Source organism: Biomphalaria glabrata, chromosome 13 (genome assembly GCF_947242115.1).
Source record: "Biomphalaria glabrata chromosome 13, xgBioGlab47.1, whole genome shotgun sequence".
In the NCBI taxonomy this organism is placed as follows: Eukaryota; Metazoa; Mollusca; class Gastropoda; family Planorbidae; genus Biomphalaria; species Biomphalaria glabrata.
This window is the reverse complement of record NC_074723.1, coordinates 29,469,345-29,492,094: the sequence shown is the minus strand read 5'-3', so window position 1 is coordinate 29,492,094 and position 22,750 is coordinate 29,469,345. Positions and strand designations below refer to the sequence as shown.

The 22,750-nt window shown below is 35.2% G+C and overlaps 1 protein-coding gene across 1 annotated transcript in view; it reads right to left on the bottom strand.

Moving 5' to 3' along the window:
- LOC106076609 (uncharacterized) overlaps positions 1–22,750 on the bottom strand; it is a 60,054-nt gene that overhangs the window by 5,677 nt on the left and 31,627 nt on the right. Inside the window, exons 5-8 of the mRNA XM_056008856.1 lie at positions 15,241–15,449; positions 5,438–5,642; positions 4,043–4,090; positions 1,630–1,716 (exon numbers count right to left, since the gene is read on the bottom strand). Of these exons, the coding sequence (XP_055864831.1) occupies positions 1,630–1,716; positions 4,043–4,090; positions 5,438–5,642; positions 15,241–15,449 (549 nt within the window). The remainder of the gene's footprint in view (positions 1–1,629; positions 1,717–4,042; positions 4,091–5,437; positions 5,643–15,240; positions 15,450–22,750) is intronic.

Here is a 22,750-nt window from a genome sequence, read left to right as displayed (position 1 = left end):
TTATTATTATTATTATAGCTTTTATATAGCGCTACTTTCATGCTTATAGCATGCTAAGAGCGCTTTTGGTCCAATCTCATTTGTGAGGGGGAGGGGGTATCTGTGCTGCCTTTAGGTGCTCAGTAAACACAACTCTGCCCGAGTCGGGTGTCGAACCTCGAGCCCTCTTCTAGGTAGCCAAGCCAAGTTCAAGCGCACTTTGCCTCTCGACCACGCTTCCCACCAATATAACTAAATACAAACTTCGTATATATTGTTGTGACTGAACTGTGATGCTGGTCAGTGTAGCCCTATGGGGAATCAACTGACACATACTACACAGGACTGTGTACTTAAAATGACTGATGTAAACATTTTCCGTCTGGGTCAACGCTGTTTTGGTTATCTGACAATGAACTATGTTTTGTTTATAAAATGGTTGGATCAAGTCTGTCAGACTCAGAGAGGAACAAGAATGTTAAGGAAAGAACGACATTCATTTTGACAAGTTGTGTATAGCTGTTCTATTCAGACATTGACTTCTGCCCATTTGTAAAGTATTTGTTTTCTCTTCATTATTTATTACACTCATTAAAGTGTCTCGTTATATCAGAACGAAAGTTGTCTGGTTCTTGACTTAGCCACATTGTTTTGTCAAAGGTTTATAGAGAATCGTAACAATGTCTACTTATTGAGATCTATTCTTTTATTTCTCAACAAGTATGAAGTCGGAAAGAAGGTAGGGGGAACACTCTATACACTATAATAACATGTCAAAAATTTCAAAAAGTATTTTAAATAAACATATTGATATATTAGACGAAATGATGGCTTAAAGGCAAAGCCTTAACAACACAATTACACAAGTAAAAAAAAAATTGTGAATGAAATGACCGGGAATAAAATGACCAGTCAGCGTCCAGCCAACTCTGATGGGTATTTGACTTTAGTTGAGGAAAGTAAAAGCGGTTGGATGAAATGGCAGGTCGCCCTTTTTATCTAACATTTGTACCAACATGTTTGGTGATATATAAAATCCTCACAGAAGTACAACTGAACATCCATAAAAACAAAATAATGTTAGTACTAGAAATATATACTGTAATAGAAAAAGAAATGTTGTAGGCAATTTTAAAATGGAGGCGCGGTGACTATGCGGTAAAGCGCTATGCTTCCGAATTGGGGTTCGAATCCTGTTGAAGATTGGGATTTTTTATTCAGGCATCTTGTGGCGCCTCTGAGACTAATAGGTACCTGACATTAGATGAGGAAAAGTAAAGTTAGTTGGTCCTTGTGCTGGCCCCAGAAAACCGTCGTTAACCATAGGCCACAAAAAAAAAAACAACAGATTACCTTTACATCAGCTCTAAGACTGAAAGGAAACTTTTTTATCAAGCCAAGCCACGTTCAAGCGTGCTTAGCCTCTTGAACACGCTTCCCACATGATACAAAATTAATTATCATCATCATCAAACACCATTTGAGAAAATAAACAGTCACATCAAAAATATTGTGCGACAATAAGACATAAGTCTTTAAACACGGCAGGATAATCGTGACGGTAATATTTCATTACAATGTAAGAATGAAGTTTCTAACAGTTGAAAACTTCAAGTAAACTATACTCGAAGAAATGTGTAACTTACGTACCTTTTAAGTCACTATTCTCTTCGTCTGGTGATATTACGTCGAATTCAACAGATGTCGTCATTTTCTTTTTGGCTTCACTCGTTAGAGCTTTAAAAAACACAAAAATAATTTCTGATTTGTAATTTTTTTTTGTCAAGGTTACTTTTTTTTTGTTCAAAAGATTAAGGCCCATTTCTTAATCTATATGCCGAAACGAATGTGTACAAATACTTCTTTATCCATAAAGCCATTTTAGCATGGAATGGTTTGCCTAAAACAATCAGGATAACATATGACTTAATAGGATTTAAGTCATTAATTAACGTGTATGACTAGAATGACCTAGGGACACGCGTAGGACGTAATCATCTTTTTTTTTTAAAGTAGCGTCTGTATTTGATAATATAAGATAACACTTGGGGAAAAAATGTGGAAAAGAAGAAATGGCAGAAATAATTCAATGGTAGCGTCATAACGGATGCCATGTTGATAAATAAAGTTATGTTTAGGTCTTTAGATTTATAGTTTTAATTTTACGAATGATCTGGTTAATAAAAATAAAAAAAAAACACTACCAATCACTACACTGTTTGTGTTAATTGATTTAAGTGATTCTCTGATTGACGTCTTATGCCCAAGGAGAATACGATGCCTATTTATGTATTGAATATATTTAGCTCGGTGTTTTATTTCAGCCTGATTGCGACTGGGGACACCGACTTTCTCCTGCTTACTGGAATCCACACTTACTGCTTAGTGGAATTTCTGCTTGTTACAGATTCCACACTTCCAATTACATGGAATTACAGCTTTCTACTTGATCAGAATCCTTAATCTTCCAGAACTTCTATTAATGTTGAACCCACGCTTAACTCCGTGGCTGGAGGAAGGAACCGTGGCATCAGCGAAAACTCAATACTAAGCTCTACATATGAAGTGAATTCTCAGCACCTGCAGTCTGCCTGATCATCATTGATTTTGCCCCACCCCGCCGTGTCACTCCCACTTTGAGGACACCGAACAACGGCCGGGCTACTCTCAATCCGATTACAGCATTCCAGCTGGAGCTGGCACCTCCCATGCTAGCAGACTGAAACGGTCTACAGCATCAAGGCAGAGGGATAAGCTCCTGAGACCAAGACCGAACCAAGGAACCTAACAGCTAAGATAATTAAGGCGTTCACACTTTTATCAAGTCAGCAGTCATTATGATGAATTAACCTTTTCATTTATCTATACTTACTTTGTATTTTACTTTAGGTTGTATGATTATACTCCTTACTATTTGCAATCCCCCCCCCTTTCATTTTAATTATTTTAAACTATTTTATCTTGTTGATAAAAAGGGATACTTTTATCAAGTGTATGCTACCTGTGTGTTTTGTTTCCATCTGTAACGCACGATGGTCTATGGTGGCGTTAGAAACATCGAGACCTAACATCTCCAAAACTATTTCAATAATTTATTGTTTTTAATTAAACACACCTCTCAGAGCCCCATGGCGATGAAAGCCTTTCCCAGCTGCGTGTGACAGTACTACAGATACTAGTAGTCTTATGTATCTGTACATATATTTGTACTACTGGCATTTCTATTGCATTGATTGCTATTTTAATCCTAGGCATGGTGAATAGTTGATGCTTGTTTATGTTTGTGTAATGTCGTAGAAATGTGTGTAAAGCATTGACTGAATGTGTTATTGTCAGAGTATCTTTTGTCAGTTCATGTGTCGTGCTACCTTAATGAAGCCTTGTTTTAGATTTTTTAACAGTTTATATTTAAGTCTTAAAAAAATAAATTAACTAGTAAAATATCATGTCGATGTCATCATTTTTCTATAAAATGAATTTAAAAATTTGTAAAAATGTATTTGTCAATGAATTAACTTTTTTCGTTAGTTAAATACAGAATTAAATGTATTTAAAATGAAAATTTAATTATTATATAACTATTTATTTTGTCTTGTTTGTGAATGTGAAGTGTATTACAATTTCAATTATTGAAAAAAAAATATGACAAAATTATTTCTTAAAAGAAAATATTTCAAAATGATTTCAAACATAGATACATTTAAAGACCTTTCAATTTCAAACAAATTGATATATAGCACAAAAAATACTGTAATTTATACCCTTAGTATCTGACAAATTTCTAGAAAAAAACAACTGCAGTCTGTTAAGAGTACGATCGTAAAATCATGAGATTAGAGTGATAATAGACGAACAGACTACGTAAAACTAATGTTGAGTTTGTCTCCTATAATTCTATACCAAAAGTAACATTTTCTGATTACAGAGAAAAAAAGTTATTGAAATTTAATTATAACAGGGTAGAATGTACAACTGTGAAAATTGAACAATTCTGTCAGAACATTGAAAACAAATACGGAGATAATCAGCTAAATGTTTTTTAACAATTTTTGTTTCTACTCACGCTTTCCAGTAATGTCTTTAGTAGCACATTGAGGGTCACTAGAATTACCTTTAAAAAACATTAATAAAAGATAAATTTCAAAAATACATTAAAAAAAACACAGCAACAACAAAGTTTATTTTTACGTGCAATTGTATCATTAGTTTTGATAAGTCATGTCGTTAAATTGCAATAAATCTAGACTAACATTCATACATCTGTGCGAAATAGAACTATTTTACCAAATTTTTAGTGTTATTTCAAGCTTTTAACTTTCTCAATGCTTTAGTAACATATCCCTTGTCTGGACCAATAAGGAAAGTGGCTGGGAAAAAAAAAGGGGGGCATCTTGAGAAGATAACTCTGATAGCTTTATAAATGCACTTTAAAAAAAAGAGTTCTACGACTTGAATTCCAACTCTAGGGAATACAATTACCACTGTGATTGTTAAAACATTAAGTTTCATTGAGATCTGTTGTTAGTTTCAAATGACCTAATTCTCTTAACACAAAAACAGCAAACATGCCACCTGTTGCCAATTAAAATAGAGGTTAAAATATTTACAATCATAATTCTTTTTTTGTGTGTAAAATATTAACTCACCACCCACTCCATAGTGGTAAAGATAAGAGGGTTGGCGTTATATATATACTTTCTACCCACTTAACCAAAGACCAAAATACCTATAAAAAAATTGGTACAAAAAAAATCAGCATATGTTATTAAGATAAGTAAATACCACCACCCCCTTTTGAATCTTCAAGTGATAGACAATAATAAATAATATTAGGATCGAAGTTTTAGTTCAGCCTCAACGTTTAAATGTTTAACCGCAACTGATCAAGAACATGGTCATCTAAAGACTCTGAATTCTTTCCAAGTTTCTCTGCACACACTGTTGTCAGCGACATGGATCTAATCGACAACACATTTCACGGAAATAAATGAAGGTAATCGACAAGACATTTCACGGAAATAAATGAAGGTAATCGACAAGACATTTCACGGAAATAAATGAAGGTAATCGACAACACATTTCACGGAAATAAATAAAGGTAATCGACAACACATTTCACGGAAATAAATGAAGGTAATCGACAACGATCTTGACGATTTGAACTTTTGAAAGCTCATGAGAGAATAATTCGAAAAATGATTTTAAACAGCATTAATATCATTTCGACTTCTAAAATGACTAACGGCGAGAGGAATCTTCACTAATAAAAGCCTTTTTAATTTTAAATACCTCTCAAAATGGCGTGGGTTAAAGGGATTTAGTTTATAATATGGCACATCACAAAGAAGTGGGTTGGAATCTTTTCTTATAACTATGGTTTTGATTTAATGATACATTATTAGGTATTATTTTCACAAAAAATATATGAAGTTAAATCTTTAAAAAAAATGCTACTTACGTTTTACTACGAGATTTGTTGAAACATTCTGGTCTTCTCTAGACTGGAGTTTCAAATTACATAAATACATCCCACCGTCTTCAAGCCTGACTTTTGCAATTTTGACGGTAATTTTAGCATCTATTATGCCAGGTGTATTACAAAGGTTAATGTCATAGCCTCCTGGCATTCCATACATTTTAATATCCCAGTCATTATCAACATCCTCAAAAAATAAAGTAAAAAAGAACAATTGATATTGTTATAAACCTGGTGGTGGCACAGATGGGGGTAGTGGTGTGAGTGTAGTCAGCCGACGCAAATCGCCCCAGGCCAGCGCTAGACGAGCGGTCAACCGTGACGAGTTACGATGGTCAGCCGAGTCGAGTGTCAACACGGCGGTTCGGGAAGGATCGACGGCGGTTCGTGAACAGAGCTCAGGAGCGTCACGAGAGTTTTAGTCATCTGACCACCTGGAAACGTCGAGCGGCGTTCTGTCCGGTTCGAGAAGGCCAGTAGGGACCCTATATAAGAGCGGAGGTATCGCAGTCAAGACGGAGCCAGAAAAGGGGCTCAATACAGCAAGGTTCACGAGAGACGGTTCACGGCAGGGGTTCAGAGCCCGGTTCACTACAGTCCGGTCGACTACAGCACAGTTCATCGGTGGGGTTCTGTACGGAGCATTACGACGGTTCAGTGCGGAGTACTGTCAAGTACAGTTGAGACGAACGGCGTCTTGATCTTGGTCTGTGATCGAGTCCGACACTACGAGCCCAAGTGTGTGAAGTCAGTCCCGAACCGTTAAACCCAGTGCAAGCCCGGAACGAGACGGAGAGGCCAGTGCAAGAGTTGATACGGCGGAACGGTGTTATCGGAGAGATATTTGTTATCGCAGAGCTATTTGTACAGTGTACGTGTTGCCAATTGTACAGTATTGGCTGTTATTTATTCAACTATTAAAGTGTTACGTTGCTTTGGAGCCATGAGTTGTCAAGTTCTTTAAGTTGGTGGTGTATGGTGCAGTTTGCAGAGAGCCTGGATAGTGAGATTCGTAACAATATATATAATTTGCATATAATTGATATAGTTACTTATATGGTGTATTAAAAACAATAAAAATAAAACAATATTGCAAAGAACGCACGTGTCGGATCCGCATATTCGCAAGGAATATTTAAGACCTTTTTTTTTTTGATTATCAAAAATTAATAAGGTTTTAAAGATTTATTTGGCGTCTTAATAAAAATAATTCTGTAAAATGTTGTATATGTTTCGGATGTACTTTTTAGGTTAAATATAATTTGCTTCCTTTACCTAACCTCACGACGGACTACTGGAGGTGGAAGCAAGTAGGGTATGAGCCCGGGACCGTCGAGATAATTAGTCAAGCACGCTAACCTTACGACCAGGCTTTGCTGTTATTTTAATAGTTAACAATCTATTATTGTTAAAGAGATATATTACACATTACGGCATGAAAACTACCGGAGCTTCTGGAATTTTCATTTAAAAGGAACTAGAATGAGGATGTAGATCTACCTAAACTAAATTTCTGATTTAATACTCTTCAGATCTATAGCTACTAGATCTACATAAACTAAATTTCTGATTTAATACTCTTCAGATCTATAGCTACTAGATCTACATAAACTAAATTTCTGATTTAATATACTTCAGATCTATAGCTACTAGATCTACATAAACTAAATTTCTGATTTAATACTCTTCAGATCTATAGCTACTAGATCTACATAAACTAAATTTCTGATTTAATACTCTTCAGATCTATAGCTACTAGATCTACATAAACTAAATTTCTGATTTAATACTCTTCAGATCTATAGCTACTAGATCTACATCTAAAATATAAATTCGGAAAAACGTAATGTAGATTAGATTTATGTAAAAAAAATAAAGCCTAGATAATCTATCAATAGACTTAATGCAAAGCAAATTAAAAATTTATGTAAAAAAAAGTCTAGATAATCTATCAATAGACTGAATGCAAATTAAAAATTTATGTAAAAAAAAAAGTCTAGATAATCTATCAATAGACTGAAAGCAAATTAAAAATTTATGTAAAAAAAAGTCTAGATAATCTATCAATAGACTAAAAGCAAATTAAAAATTTATGTAAAAAAAAGTCTAGATAATCTATCAATAGACTGAAAGCAAATTAAAAATTTATGTAAAAAAAAAAGGCTAGATAATCTATCAATAGACTAAAAGCAAATTAAAAATTTATGTTAAAAAAAAAGGCTAGATAATCTATCAATAGACTGAATGCAAATTAAAAATAGATTAGATTTAGTATTTTATAAAAATGCAATATTTATCTAGACATTTGTAAATAAAAATCTACACTTTAAGTGTAGAGATTGAAATTATAGATCTTAATCTAGTCAACACTTGTCTGCAGTATATTTTTAATGTCCATGTTTTGTCTCAATATCATATCCAGCTGGTGCTAGTGGCCAGACCTAGGATGCTCCCATGCGACATAATGCTGTGGTTTTGTTCTTAAGTATGTATTGGTAATGCAGAGCGTATGGTGTGTGCAGAATTCAAGCAGCCTTTGTCCGTTCTCATTCATCTTTCCGATTCCAAAAGACCCAAGGCAGTCTGGTCAGTTAGTGTGATCTTTGCACCGAATTTGAGAACAAATTACAGGAAACTTTTAAAAACTTCTCAATGAGTGAGGTAGGAAAAGCTGGACGTTTATGCGTGACACTATCTACTAAACATCATCTCTGATATTTGGAAACAAAACCAAGAAAGCGAGGACTGGTTTGAAGGTAGTCGACCAGAAATGAAAACTGCCACTATGATCAATGTGGTAACATAAGAAGACATGAAAAGTCTTTGGACCTCACACCAGTAAGTGTGCTCCACTTAAGTCAAACGATTGCTCAATCATCAGTAATCGTGCGATGCAAATGGAGCGATGGGTAGATCACTATGAAGAACTCTCCCAGATTGAAAACGCTTTCTCACCAAATGCTGTTTCCAACTTCCCATCACTTCCAGTTTTGAGGAAATTAGACTAAACGCCCTCAGTAAAGGAGCATAGCGTAGCTATTGACATACTTGCACACGGGAAAGAACCCGGAAGAGTAGTATTCCTGCTAAAGTCAATCAGGCTGGAAAACATGTCCTAATTAAACCACTCCGCAAACTTCTAAGCTTGTGATGGGAACAAGGAATGGGTGCCCAGTAAATAAAGACTTTAACATAGTTACAATTTCAAAAAATAAAGGCGACCTCTCGAGATTGTAACAATTATAGAGATATCTCACTACTTAGCATAGTTGGTTTTTGCTATAGTTATACTAAAGAGATTACAGATCTTAGTAGAACGTTTTTATCCAGAGTCGCAGTGTGGCTTTATGGCAGGGAGACAGCTACAGGAGAATAAAAGCAGCCCCTCTTCATAGCATTTATTGATTTAACCAAAGCTTTTGAACTTGTTATCAGAAGCGGTTTGTTTTCTGTACTAGAAAGAATCGACCGTGCAAATACGTAAAGGAAATTATTCACGGAAACATGCGGGGCACTGTACAGTTTGAAAGTTCCTCCTCCAGATCATTCTTCTTCAAGAGCAGTGTAAAACAAGAATGTGTACTGGTTTCAACACTGTATGGCTTCTTCTTCTCAGTCGTACTAACCAGCGCTTTTAAATCCATGAAAAACGGAATATATATCCTCATTAGTTCCATTGGAAGGCCTTATAACCTGCCACGTCTGTCTTCAAGCAAAAAAGAAAAGACGTCGTATCTTGAAAAAGAAGCTGCTGTTCGCTGAAGATCACTCGTAACTCATTCACATGTAGGTCTACAGAAGCTATTGAATGCCTTGGCAGCAACTTGTCCAGAGTTTAGCCTTACAATAGTCTCTCCAAGATTGAAATCCTTGCAGAAAGACGTCGCAGAAATATCTGTGATACATGTTGGGAACCACACCCTTACGGTGGTGCAGAAATTTACATAATTGTTCTCAACAATTGCTAGTAACCTAGATCTAGACATCGAGCTGACAAAAAGATTAGGAAAAGCTACTACGGCATTTGCAAAACTCTCCAAGCGCGTCTGGAAAAATGCCAAATTGACCACAGCAACCAAAATCCTAGTCTACAATGCCTGTTTTGTGAGCACTCTTCTTTATGGCAGTGAAAGGTGGTCGACACATGCATGTACTAAAAGCACAGATAGAATAGTTTCCACTTGAGTTGCCTGAGACGCATAATGCGCATTTTTGTAGGGACAATTAATCCAATTATAAAGTTTTGAGATTGGCCAATATGAACAGCATGTATGCTCTCCTGACACAAAGAAGGCTACGCTGACTTGGACATGTCACCCACATGTTAGAAGCTAAAATACCGAAAGATATACGATGAGCTTGTGGAGGGAGTCAGACCCAAGGGCTGCCAAAGACTAACAAGCGAGACATGAGAACTACAGACATTAACGAAAGTATGTGGGAAGAAATAGTCAAAGACAGGAGTGCATGGAGACAGACTGTGCGTGCTGAAACGATCCTCGCTGAGAGCAAAAGAAACAAAGCGGCCTTAATCAAGAGAGAAAAAAAAGAAAGCTACCCTGTCAGATAGCCCTAAATCAGATGTATACACACGCACGAATTGTGGCAACTTCTGCCGCTTTAGAATTGGTTAGATTAGCCCCGCCAGATTCTGCCCCGTTTCAAGACTAAAACAAAACCATTTACGCATCTTGGTTCATCAATTGCCTTTTGAGATAAAAAGGAGCCATATTATCCTGATCATAATATGGACCTAGCTCTAGATCTAGTAATTTTACAATGAAACTTGTAAAGTCATACGAAATCTAGTATGGTTAAATATATTTGTATATATTTAACTATTTTAGTTCTTGAGATATAAGTATAAAAGACAGACAGATTGACAGAAGATTGCATCTTTTTTGTTTACTGCAAATAATAAATATATATATTTATCGTTAAGTAACAGTTTTGGTTTATTTTTTTAAATTTAAGTTTATTAAACAAAACAAAATTATTTACATTAATTGTAAACCCAATGTTTTTATAATATTTTTTTTCAATAGTTTAGTTCTAGTAAGTAATTTGAATTTTCTTGTTTTTACGCAGTTCTAATGGGCTTGTTTGAAATTTCTGTTTCGTTTCTTTGATTGAAAGCTAGAAAAATAAATTTGTCTGGAAGTGACCTTTTTCCTAATATATCTTTTGCATTTTTCAGTTCTCTTTTTAAATTGAACTAACATTATTATGCTATAATTTTAAGTGTGCCTGATAGAGAAAAAAATTCTGCACAAAAGTACGGGTAGTTGGCATAAAACCCGATAGAGGTTATAAAAATAAAAGACGAGAAACTAGCTTTGGAAACTAAACATTTACAGTACCTTATTTGATGAGTCTTTTACCCAAGATCTGTGTATTTTTTTTGGATTAGCTTATTTCAAGTATCAGGCATTTTCCGATACACAGTTACACACAAAAAATATTGTAGAAATGAAAATTGTGATTTTAAAACTTGTAATAATTTTTTAAAAGGTGTTACTGTAATCAATTTTGAATATTCGTTTCTTATGAATCTCAATGTCTATTTTATTAATGTTTTTATTTCTTAATGTTTTCTTGAGTTAAGGTTTTTTTTTCCTCCTGACGTTTATAACTGATTTCTCTTATCAGTCGTTGTGAGACATTGGTCCAAAATAATACTAAGCTTAAACATATAAAAAAATCGCATGTGAATATATGAATAAACTTGTTTTAGATCAAGTCCATTAATTATAGTTACTTTGAAAAAGTGTCATAATAGTCATAGATCTATCAAATTTACGTGGAATTCCAATGGGCTATGTTGGACTAGTCCATTTCCTTTCTTTGATTAAAATGTTGAATCAGAAATAGGGCCGGAAGTGGGTTTTTTCCTTATATATCTTTGCATTTTTCAGTTCTCTTTTTAAATTAAACTGACATTATTATGCTATAATTTTAAGTGTGCCTGATAGAGAAAAAAATTCTGCACAAAAATACGGGTAGTTGGGATCAAACCGATAGAGGCTATAAAAAGAAAAGACCTGAAACTAGCGCGTGAAACTGCACATTTACAGTACTTTATTTGATGAGTATTTTACCCAAGATCCGTGTTGTTTTTTAGGACTAGCTTATTTCAAGTTCCCGGAAATTTTCCGATACATAATTTCATACACAAAATAATTGTGGAAAAAAATTGTAGTGATTTTAAACTTCAAATGATTAGTTAAAAAGGTGTTACTCTAATCAATTTTGAATTTTGTTATGAATGTCACTGTCTATTTTGTGTCTGTTCTAGTTACTTAAATTTTTCTTGAGTATAGGGGTCGTTTTCTCCTAATGGGTATACCTGATTTCTACAAGCAGCCTTTGTAAAATATTGGTCCTAAATAATGCTATGTTCATAAACGAAAAATCGCATGGCTGCATTATGATAAATGTACATGTTAGTTCAATATATTTTATATTACTAGGTAACTAAAAATATCTGTATAAAAAGACGTAAGTTTCATTTTTTTCTGTTACACAAAGTTATATGGCAAATTTTTGTTTATATCCTTATTCTAAAAAGGAATAATAATAGAATTATACAGTAAAAGTAATCACTTATTTTTAAAAAATAGTTTTGAAAGTCTAACTGATAAGATTACAAAAAGAGTTTGTGTTTTTTAAATGTACACAAGGTACACTATGTGTCATTCCATCTCTTCTAATTGTTTAGAAATAAGTGTAAAAATGTAGGCTTTGATATTTTTAGCTTGAATTTAAGAAGTTACAAAATTCAAACAACTAATATACTGCCTCTTCCATAAAACTTTGTATTTAAAAAATAAATTTATCCAATGCTCGAGATCATGCTTGTATACTTAGGCGATCCGGTATCAATGTATTAAGTAGCAATAACCCCGCAAAATAAAATTAAATGAAAGAAGATTGAGATATACATATATTTTTGTGACGGTACGAACCGGTACGGGGTACCGGCACCTTTTTTCAATGTCGTGAAAAATTATTACTTTTCTTGTATTTCAACGTTAATTGTTAATTTATTAGTAGTTGAAAGTTAGGCAATCTATCACTGAGTACCGGCACCTAATTTTTTTTTTTTAAATCACTTTATATATGTATACTTTGTATACAGCTTACTTTCAGCCGACATGCCGTATTATTAGTAACACCTATATGTGAAAGTATCAATCATCTAGAGTCTTAGACAGTCATTATTTTAGACTAGATTTAAGATCTAGTAGGCCTATTACTATAAAAATAAATACAACTAATCAGTCATTAGACATCATTAGCAATTTTATTATTAGGTCTAGGCATTGAAAAGTAAATCTATTAATAAACTATAATAGATCCAAGTCTAAGTACTAACTTATTAAATAAGTAGAAGTATTAGAATGAATATTGTATAGATCTAGATTGACTAGATTATAGATAGATCTATAGATACATCTCTGGTCTAGTAGATTAAGTATAGAGTATGGTAAATGTATTAAAATATTATTAGATCTACCTCCTATGTCTATATCTAATAATATGATAATTAATAAACTTGATACTTAAGTAATATCTAGACTTTGTTCTAATAAAAACTGACTATAGGCATAGCATAGGCTAGACTCGGCAATCTGGTCTCAAGATAGAATCTATACTATTACTAGATCTATTCGATTTTTATATAAAGACCTAGACTAGAATTTGATTATAGATTTAAATATACTAATGGAGAGATGATATGCAGTGTTAGATAATAGCGTTGCGCAAGAAACTAACCTGGGTTTTTGTAAACTCTAATACTTGGTATGAAGTAATAAAACAGCATTAACCTAGATAAATCGTAACTAGAAATCAAAAACCTATATTTGTTGTAGTATTTATAGGTCTGTAGTTGTATATTATATAGCCTTCGTAATTTCTTCTATAGAGAAATGACTTTTGTAAAATCTTGTACTGAAAAATTGGGCTATTCGCGTCTGACACATATATAATTTTTATGTGCAGCAACAAAGCTCATTAATATTACAGCAACTCCGACAAGGATGATTTTGCCCATATTGCGTAAATTAACTATTTTTATACATTTCTTTATTTACAACTTTGTTAGTCAAAACTTACTTAGACTTAGGTCCTCCCGCGCCATTCGGCGCATTGGGCGGCAAGCTGTCTCCATAAAGATCTGTCACTGGCAATGTCTGAAGCTTCCTCCCACCTGGTGTCCACTGTTCTGAGGTCCTCCATGAAGGTGTGTTGCCAAGTAATACGAGGACGTCCCTGTTTGCGCTTTCCTCGTTTTGGCTTCCATGTTATCGCAACACTTGGTGTGCGTAATTCATTTTGACGTAGAACATGTCCCGCAAACCTCATGCAACGCTCAGTCACAACCTCACTAAGTGTTCGACTCCCAGTTCGGCATAGGATTTCCTTGTTTGAGATCCGGTCTGTGTAACTGACTCCCAAAATCCGTCTCAGCCATCTCTGTTCAGCCACATTTAGTCTTTTCTCAATTTTGACAGATGACTTCCACGTCTCACATGCATATGTAGCAGTTGGAATGACGATTTTGTTGAGAAGGTGTATTTTTGTCTCGAGTCCAATGGCTTGGCTAGTCCAAATAGGCTGCAGCCTTTGGAAAATGCTCCCTACCTTTCCTATTCGGCACGCTAGATCATGGTAAGCATCTCCATCATTTGTTATGATGCTGCCAAGGTACGTGAACTTGTCCAGCTCTTCAAGCTTTGACTCGCTAAGTCTGACGGGAACACCCTTTGCCTTATATCCCACTCGCATAATTTTAGTCTTATCAAGGTTATGCGGAGGCCAATTTTGGGTGCCTCTCTGTCTAGGCTCTCCGTCATTTCTTGAATGCATTTATTTGTAGCCCCGAGTAGTGCAATATCATCAGCAAAGTCCAAGCCCGTCAGTTTATTTTTCAATAAAAGTTTAAAACAATAAACATTTGTTTATCTATCCAATATAACTTGTAGGGTCTAGTGGTCTCTGTATTTCTAGATGTTGAGGATTATTGATATTTTGGGTATTTTGGCACTTTGGCACAGTTTAGGTTATGTTGTGCCTAAAAAGCACAAAGGGGTACTTCCCTTTTATAGCTCAAGATCTAAATGTTATACAGCTAAAATGAATAGTAGCCTTTAGAAGTATATGCTACTGCAAAAATTTTGGCTATCGGTTATCAGGAAAAGAAGATAAATGAGTTTGTACTGTAAGAAGTTAACCCTCTGGCTGGCAAAAGGAGGAACTCCCCAATACTGTGAAAAGACAAAAGCTAAGCTGGTTTCCCATTTTGGAAGTCATGAACTACTGTCATCCTCAAGGTCCAGTGGAAGGAGCACCAAGAAATGTGTAGTCTGAAGAAAAGTTGCATGGACAATGTAGACGAATTGAACGGCTTATGTTTTGATATTCTTCTCAGAAAAGCTGCTGACAGGGGAAAAAAGAGGGCTTTAGTTACACAAACTGTCACAGCACCCCTAATACTAAATTCAAGGGACAAAGGGTAAACTCTATATAAAATGTATTGAAAAATAAATAAAAACAACTTAAGAACATCTATTAATAAATAAATAAACTATTTAAAAAATAGATCATTATGTATAGGTTCTAAATACTTTTAATACCTTTAGTATAAGCGGTTTCGTAAAGAGTTTAGTTGTCCCAGACGCACAGTCGCCAAGGCAAGTGAACGAATTCGTGACAAGTCAGTCAATCAATGTAAATATAATATAGATTTTTTAAAATTCTTTAACATTTCTCAATATACTTACAACAAATTTTTCAAAAGTTTTTTCATTTCTATATTCCATCAGGAAGATGAATTGTCCTGATTTTTTATCAAACTTATTAAGTGAAATAACTCTGGGGCATAATAGGGTGGCAGTCGAATTCTCAAAGTGTCTTGTACCACAAATGATTGTAACTGGGTCTCCTTCACAGGCGACTGATTTGGAAAGGAATAACTCCCTTGTGTTTTGAGCTTTAAAAATGTATAACATGTAATAAGTAATAATAGTTTTAGTCAGATATTTGCCATAAATAGAAAAAATATTTTAAAAATTCCCTTTCTTATAGTGCCAGGAACTACTTACACATGATTCGGTCGCTTTAGTTCTAAAGCTACAGAGACCAGAGCAAGGAAGAATTAGAAGCACTACAGAAATGGGAATCAAATGGAAGCATGTCTTTCCACCCAGAAATTAGCCAGTTATTAACTCTTTCTCTCCGTAATTGTTTTACTAGTTCAAATAGAATTAATTGTTTGGCTTATTTCTTTTTCACTATACTTTCGTGATTAAACTTCAATAACATTTTTGTTTTTATATCAGAAAATGTTGTAGTGGTATTGAATTATCGGAGAATGCATGTTTTTTGTTACAGAACACAAATTAAAGTTTCTAAATAAAAAATCAATTTAGTTTTATGTGATAACAAATCAACGTTAACATTGTCGATCAGGATAGAAAGAGTTAATAGCAACGCAAAAATTGAAACAAATGAAAACTACATATTTTATTCATGTTGAACTAGTCATGCAAACTCAAAATAACTAGGTGTAATAGAAGATGAAAAGTAATCATGGAATCATTTATTTAATAATATTTTTGAAAAATGAAGCAAAAAATTATGGTTTATTACGAAATGTCTGCAAATCAAACTAGAACCTAAAACTAAAATGCTATTTAAATTCAATCGAGCCAATATTAGAATTAGCATTCTTTGTTTTCTATCCCTCAAGAAAACATCAATAAAATATTTCAAATACAAAATAGAGCGGTGAGGTGTATCACAAAGGGATTTTCCAAGTTGATTAGAGTAACATCCTAAATAAAATCACTAAACTTAGAGACACTTAAGGACCAATAAAAAGAAAGTAAAGTAGCAATATTATATCAAACACTGAACCGTATTTTACAAATAGAAAAACAAAACCTAATGAAATACTTAAAAAGACACTAAGAGTTACATTTCTTAATAGATACGCTAGAAAAATTGTGCAAGTGTTCCTTCTTCCCTAGTAGCAGTTTCATACTGTACTAAAGAGACTTTTACAGTTTATTTTAGGACATCAATGACGATTTAAGAAAGTTTAAATATATTTTACAGCTTAGTAAATATTGTGACGTTTTTGATTATGCTGCATTGTTTTTGTGTTATTTGTAAAGGTTAGGTTGCTAGCGCGCCATAATAAGTTGTTAGTCGTTTACAGAGAACAATTTTACCGATAAACTTTAAAACAGACATCTAGATTCTACAAGGGAGGGCAACCTTTTTGTATTGAGGGCCACATTAAAAAAGGATTTTGAATGGCGGGCAGTTGAACAGTTACAACAAGAGTTAGCAATTTTTGAGAACAATTTTACGATTTTTTTAAAATTGCTATTGTCTTTTTATTTCACAATATTTCCACAAATATACAGTTGTACTTAATGTGCATTATTTTACTTTTTACACTCGTACATAATGTTCCGGAACTGTGAAACTATCTTACTAGTTGTTATCCCTATGAATGCTGTCAATTTACAGTGTCAACATTGACCAGTGATTATACTTGTTTAGTTTCCACCAAAAGAAAAAGCTTGCTCACTAAATGAGACAATATATGTTCCGGAAGATAAATGTCGAGACGATTAAAACCTGCCCTTGTGGAGCATCACCAGAGAATGCTGACCATGTTGTTTAATGGTACATACTAAATCAAGAGAGCCGATCAAGACTCTCCAAAGACTATTCGGAAAACTGCCTGATCTGGAAACCACTGCGCGGTTAATCTCAGATATAGGATTACTGATCTGAAACCTGCGACGTGTAAAATGATAGCGAAGAAGAAGAAGAACAAATGAATGTGTACCCAAATGTGTGAATAGCATTACATTTTCTTAAATTATGGAAATGCATCTTCTGGCACCCATAAGACTACCGTGGTAATACTGACTGGAATTTCTTTTGGCTTGGAACTATGTCCTCTGGAGCTGAATCAGTTTCAGCGATAAATGGTGAACCGATGGTATTGAAAACTGATTCTTGTCTTAAAATTTTCTTTTATAAATGGAACAAATAAGGAATCTTAATAAGTGTTGTACTTTTAATCATTTCAATAAAATTAGTTTCACCTTTCAGCAAATGAAAATGACAAAAATTATTTTCTTTTGCTTCCATGTAGAATTGGGAAAGCATTGTTTGAAAAGATCTAACTTGCATTTACGTTGCAAATGTAAGCAACCAATTGCAAACGCAACAATGAAAATAAAATGAAATCTGTCATCCACTCTTCATTAGAAATATTGGTAACAAGTCGCAGTCAATGTCTTTTAAGTAACATAACATTTTCTTCCATGAGATTATACGTTCTTCACATTTGCTTTGCCCATGCTGGGCTAGTGGATAAATCGGAACTACCCGAGGTTAACACCCCTAATTCTAATAGGTTTAATATGAGTGCGCGTTGTCCCATGCAGACATTTCATGCAGCTTTGTGCAAACTTTCCTGTTTAGAGTTTATGGTTGGGATATTTTTTATTAAAACAAAATAGTTTTCTCAGTCAAAGATCGAGCTCCTTTAGTTGTTACACTTGTTATCTTGTTCCAAGCCTACCCAACACTCAGAGATTGTGTTTTTAATTGAGTTTATAGCCTATAAGCATAATCTTCGTTTACTTAAAACTACTTATAATGAGACAGTTTTAATAATTTATAAGGATGTTATTTTTATATTTGCATTTTTATACGTATATACTGTGGGTACGCCTGATTTCTGAAGGTGTCGGCGGGCCCCATAAAACACTTCGGCGGGTCGCATGTGGCCTGCGGTCCGTAATTTGCCCACCCCTGATCTAGTTGATATATCAATTCACATGGAAACCATCATAATAAGAATTCAAAATAAGCAAAGGAGATGAGTTTGAGACTCAATGAAAATACGTGTCATCAACATGATAAGATTTGTTTATCAATACCAAGAAGTCATTCAAGATGCGATTATTTTCTTCAAAAATGTAATCTTAATAAAAATATTATAATAATTATTAGGCTAGCACTAACAAATGGAGGAGAATAATGCTGTAATAAATCGAAAGGTAGGAGGTAATAAAACACGATGTATTTATTGTATTTATTTACAGATATAAAAATATACTGAGACATGGACTTTAGCTATCAAGCCTCATGGAGTAATGTCTTAAGATCTACAAGTGCTACTTAACATTAGAACAGACCACCGACACACTCCCCAGTGTTGCTCCATGTCCTGCCAACAGTTCACTATTATCAAGCAGGACGGCACTTAGCCTCAGACAGTTCAGATTCTCATAGGTGCACATCCATTCAGCCGGATCTACAACAGTCATTCCTGTAGAGTCAACAAGTCTTCTACTGTTAGTTAGTCCCCTTTTTTTCTTGATATAAGTCCCTGTTAACTGTGTACAATTGCCACTTCCTCTTGAGTCTTTGAGCTGACCACTGTACATTATTGTGAACTAAATCTCCATAATGTTTATATAATAGTTTTGTTGTTCTGCTCTGACTGTGTTAATCAAGAGGAGTGTGTCAATTTATGGGAATGTATCTTCCACTAACGAGCTAAGTAGACTTTATTTATTTGTTGTTAATAAGTTGGTTGATGTGAATATTATGTCTACTTAGTCTCTTATCCTTTCCTGTATGTGTTTTTTTTATAAAGACCAGATTTGGGTCGTATAGTATGTAAAAGACAAACTTTTGTCTTGATAAGAGACAGCTATGTGTATCCTGGATGACGGTCATTTGACTGTTAGGACCTGTATTATATTATTTATTGTAATTCATTGTTTGTTTTGAACTGAGACACTATTGTGCCTCTGTAATGGCAGTTCTTTGATTATGTTGAACTGAACCGGCCCTACTATTTTGATTTTTTTTTATTATTTGACTTGCTTTTGTTGAAATTTATGCCCGTTTTCTTTTAATGATCTTTTTCTTTTGTTCCTTAATAAACTCTTTATTAGTTGTACTGAAGTTATTACTTGTATGTCTTAGTAAGTTATAGATCTAGAGGTTATAATTAATAGCCTGGGTAGTATAATTTGGGATCACAAAATATCCCTAGACTAACTTGCCAGTACAGCAGAAGTCACTGGTCTTATGACCTATCTTAATTCTAGGTCGCACCTACACTTGTTGAACTGTGCTCTGATGTGCACCATCATACAATAATGGAGCGGATAGATACCATCATTCAGTTGGTGAGCGGAAAAATACCATCATACGGTAAGGGAGAGGATAGATACCATCAATCAGTGGCGTAGCGGATAGATCACGTACACTTAAACTGTTTAATCATACGAAAGTCGGAGACTTTCAGAGTAACTCGCTTGGTTATGTTGCTTCAGGACTTTCAATTCGACGTGTAGCATAGCTAAGACTGGTTCAAGTCGACGTGTAGCATAGCTAAGACTGGTTCAAGTCGACGTGTAGCATAGCTAAGACTGGTTCAAGTCGACGTGTAGCATAGCTTAGACTGGTTCTATTCGACGTGTAGCATAGCTTAGACTGGTTCTATTCGACGTGTAGCATAGCTAAGACTGGTTCTATTCGACGTGTAGCATAGCTAAGACTGGTTCAAGTCGACGTGTAGCATAGCTAAGACTGGTTCTATTCGACGTGTAGCATAGCTAAGACTGGTTCAAGTCGACGTGTAGCATAGCTAAGACTGGTTCAAGTCGACGTGTAGCATAGCTTAGACTGGTTCTATTCGACGTGTAGCATAGCTTAGACTGGTTCTATTCGACGTGTAGCATAGCTAAGACTGGTTCTAGTCGACGTGTAGCATAGCTTAGACTGGTTCTATTCGACGTGTAGCATAGCTTAGACTGGTTCTATTCGACGTGTAGCATAGCTAAGACTGGTTCAAGTCGACGTGTAGCATAGCTAAGACTGGTTCAAGTCGACGTGTAGCATAGCTTAGACTGGTTCTATTCGACGTGTAGCATAGCTTAGACTGGTTCTATTCGACGTGTAGCATAGCTAAGACTGGTTCTATTCGACGTGTAGCATAGCTAAGACTGGTTCTATTCGACGTGTAGCATAGCTTAGACTGGTTCTATTTGACGTGTACCATAGCTAAGACTGGTTCTATTCGACGTGTAGCATAGCTTAGACTGGTTCTATTCGACGTGTAGCATAGCTTAGACTGGTTCTATTCGACGTGTAGCATAGCTAAGACTGGTTCAAGTCGACGTGTAGCATAGCTAAGACTGGTTCAAGTCGACGTGTAGAATAGCTAAGACTGGTTCAATTCGACGTGTAGCATAGCTAAGACTGGTTCAATTCGACGTGTAGCATAGCTAAGACTGGTTCAAGTCGACGTGTAGCATAGCTAAGACTGGTTCAAGTCGACGTATAGCATAGCTAAGACTGGTTCAAGTCGACGTGTAGCATAGCTAAGACTGGTTCAAGTCGACGTGTAGCATAGCTTAGACTGGTTCAAGTCGACGTATAGCATAGCTAAGACTGGTTCAAGTCGACGTGTAGCATAGCTAAGACTGGTTCAATTCGACGTGTAGCATAGCTAAGACTGGTTCAAGTCGACGTATAGCATAGCTAAGACTGGTTCAATTCGACGTGTAGCATAGCTAAGACTGGTTCAAGTCGACGTGTAGCATAGCTAAGACTGGTTCAAGTCGACGTGTAGCATAGCTAAGACTGGTTCAATTCGACGTGTAGCATAGCTAAGACTGGTTCAAGTCGACGTGTAGCATAGCTAAGACTGGTTCAAGTCGACGTATAGCATAGCTAAGACTGGTTCAATTCGACGTGTAGCATAGCTAAGACTGGTTCAATTCGACGTGTAGCATAGCTTAGACTGGTTCAATTCGACGTATAGCATAGCTAAGACTGGTTCAATTTGACGTGTAGCATAGCTAAGACTGGTTCAATTCGACGTGTAGCATAGCTAAGACTGGTTCAATTCGACGTGTAGCATAGCTAAGACTGGTTCAATTCGACGTGTAGCATAGCTAAGACTGGTTCAATTCGACGTATAGCATAGCTAAGACTGGTTCAAGTCGACGTGTAGCATAGCTTAGACTGGTTCAAGTCGACGTGTAGCATAGCTAAGACTGGTTCAATTCGACGTGTAGCATAGCTAAGACTGGTTCAAGTCGACGTGTAGCATAGCTAAGACTGGTTCAAGTCGACGTGTAGCATAGCTTAGACTGGGCTGTGCTTAGTCTTCCCTATGAAAGAAAATTCATCTTCCTCGTTAGATTTGGCGACTAGTGTTGCGTTTTTTTTTAAACTAACATAAAAATAATAATTTACAAAATTCTGTGAACAAAGCTTAAGGGGTTTAAGTTTAAATCGCCCACCTTAAAACCCCCTTCTAACCTTAAAATCTCCCATTGAATAAGACTAAAGCAAAACTGGGTGGACGGTGCCTAAGGATTCCGAAACAAAAATCCCAGTCTTCACTAAGGATCGAACCCGGGGCACTCGGTTTTGTAGCCAAGCGCTTTTCCGCTCAGTTTGGTAATGGCGGGCCGCATATATATATATATATCTTAGAAAGATAAGCTTGCTGTGTTGAATGTCTTTTAATTCATATTGTTATGACTCTACAATGCACGTTGTCATTAGGTGTGAGACTGCGCACCAGGAGACACGGGACAGAGACAGGAAATAAGTGTGGAAGTCAAAAAGATGGCTGATGTAAACAAGTGTTGTTATTATTCGAATGTGTAATTATTATCCGACTATTAGTCTATTATTAAATTGCTGTTTTTTTCTATCACTTTCGTTGAGGTTATTTAGGCTCGCTGTAGGCAAAGTTACAGCAATATATACACTGTATTAGGATATTTGATAAATTGCTGTTGTCTTTTTCTATCCCAATATCCCCACAACTCTACAGTTGTACTTAATGTGCAGTATTTTACTTCTTACACTCGTGCATAATGTTTCTTAACTGTGAAACTAGCTTTCTAGTTATTACCCATGTGTGTGAATGCTGTCAAATTACAGTCATTCAACATTGACCAGTGATTATACTTGTTTAGTTTCCACAAAAAATGCTTGCTCACTGAATGAGAAAATTTATGTTCCGAAAGTTAAACGTCGGGACGAGCTAAGCCTTCCCTTGTGGAGCATCACCAAAGAATGCTTACCATCTCCTTCAATGGTACATACCAAATCAAGGAACCCAAACAAGACTCTCCAAAGACTATTTGGAGAACTGCCTGATCTGGAAAACACTACGCGGTTCCTCTAAGATATAGGATTACGGATCTGAACCCTCGAACATGTAAA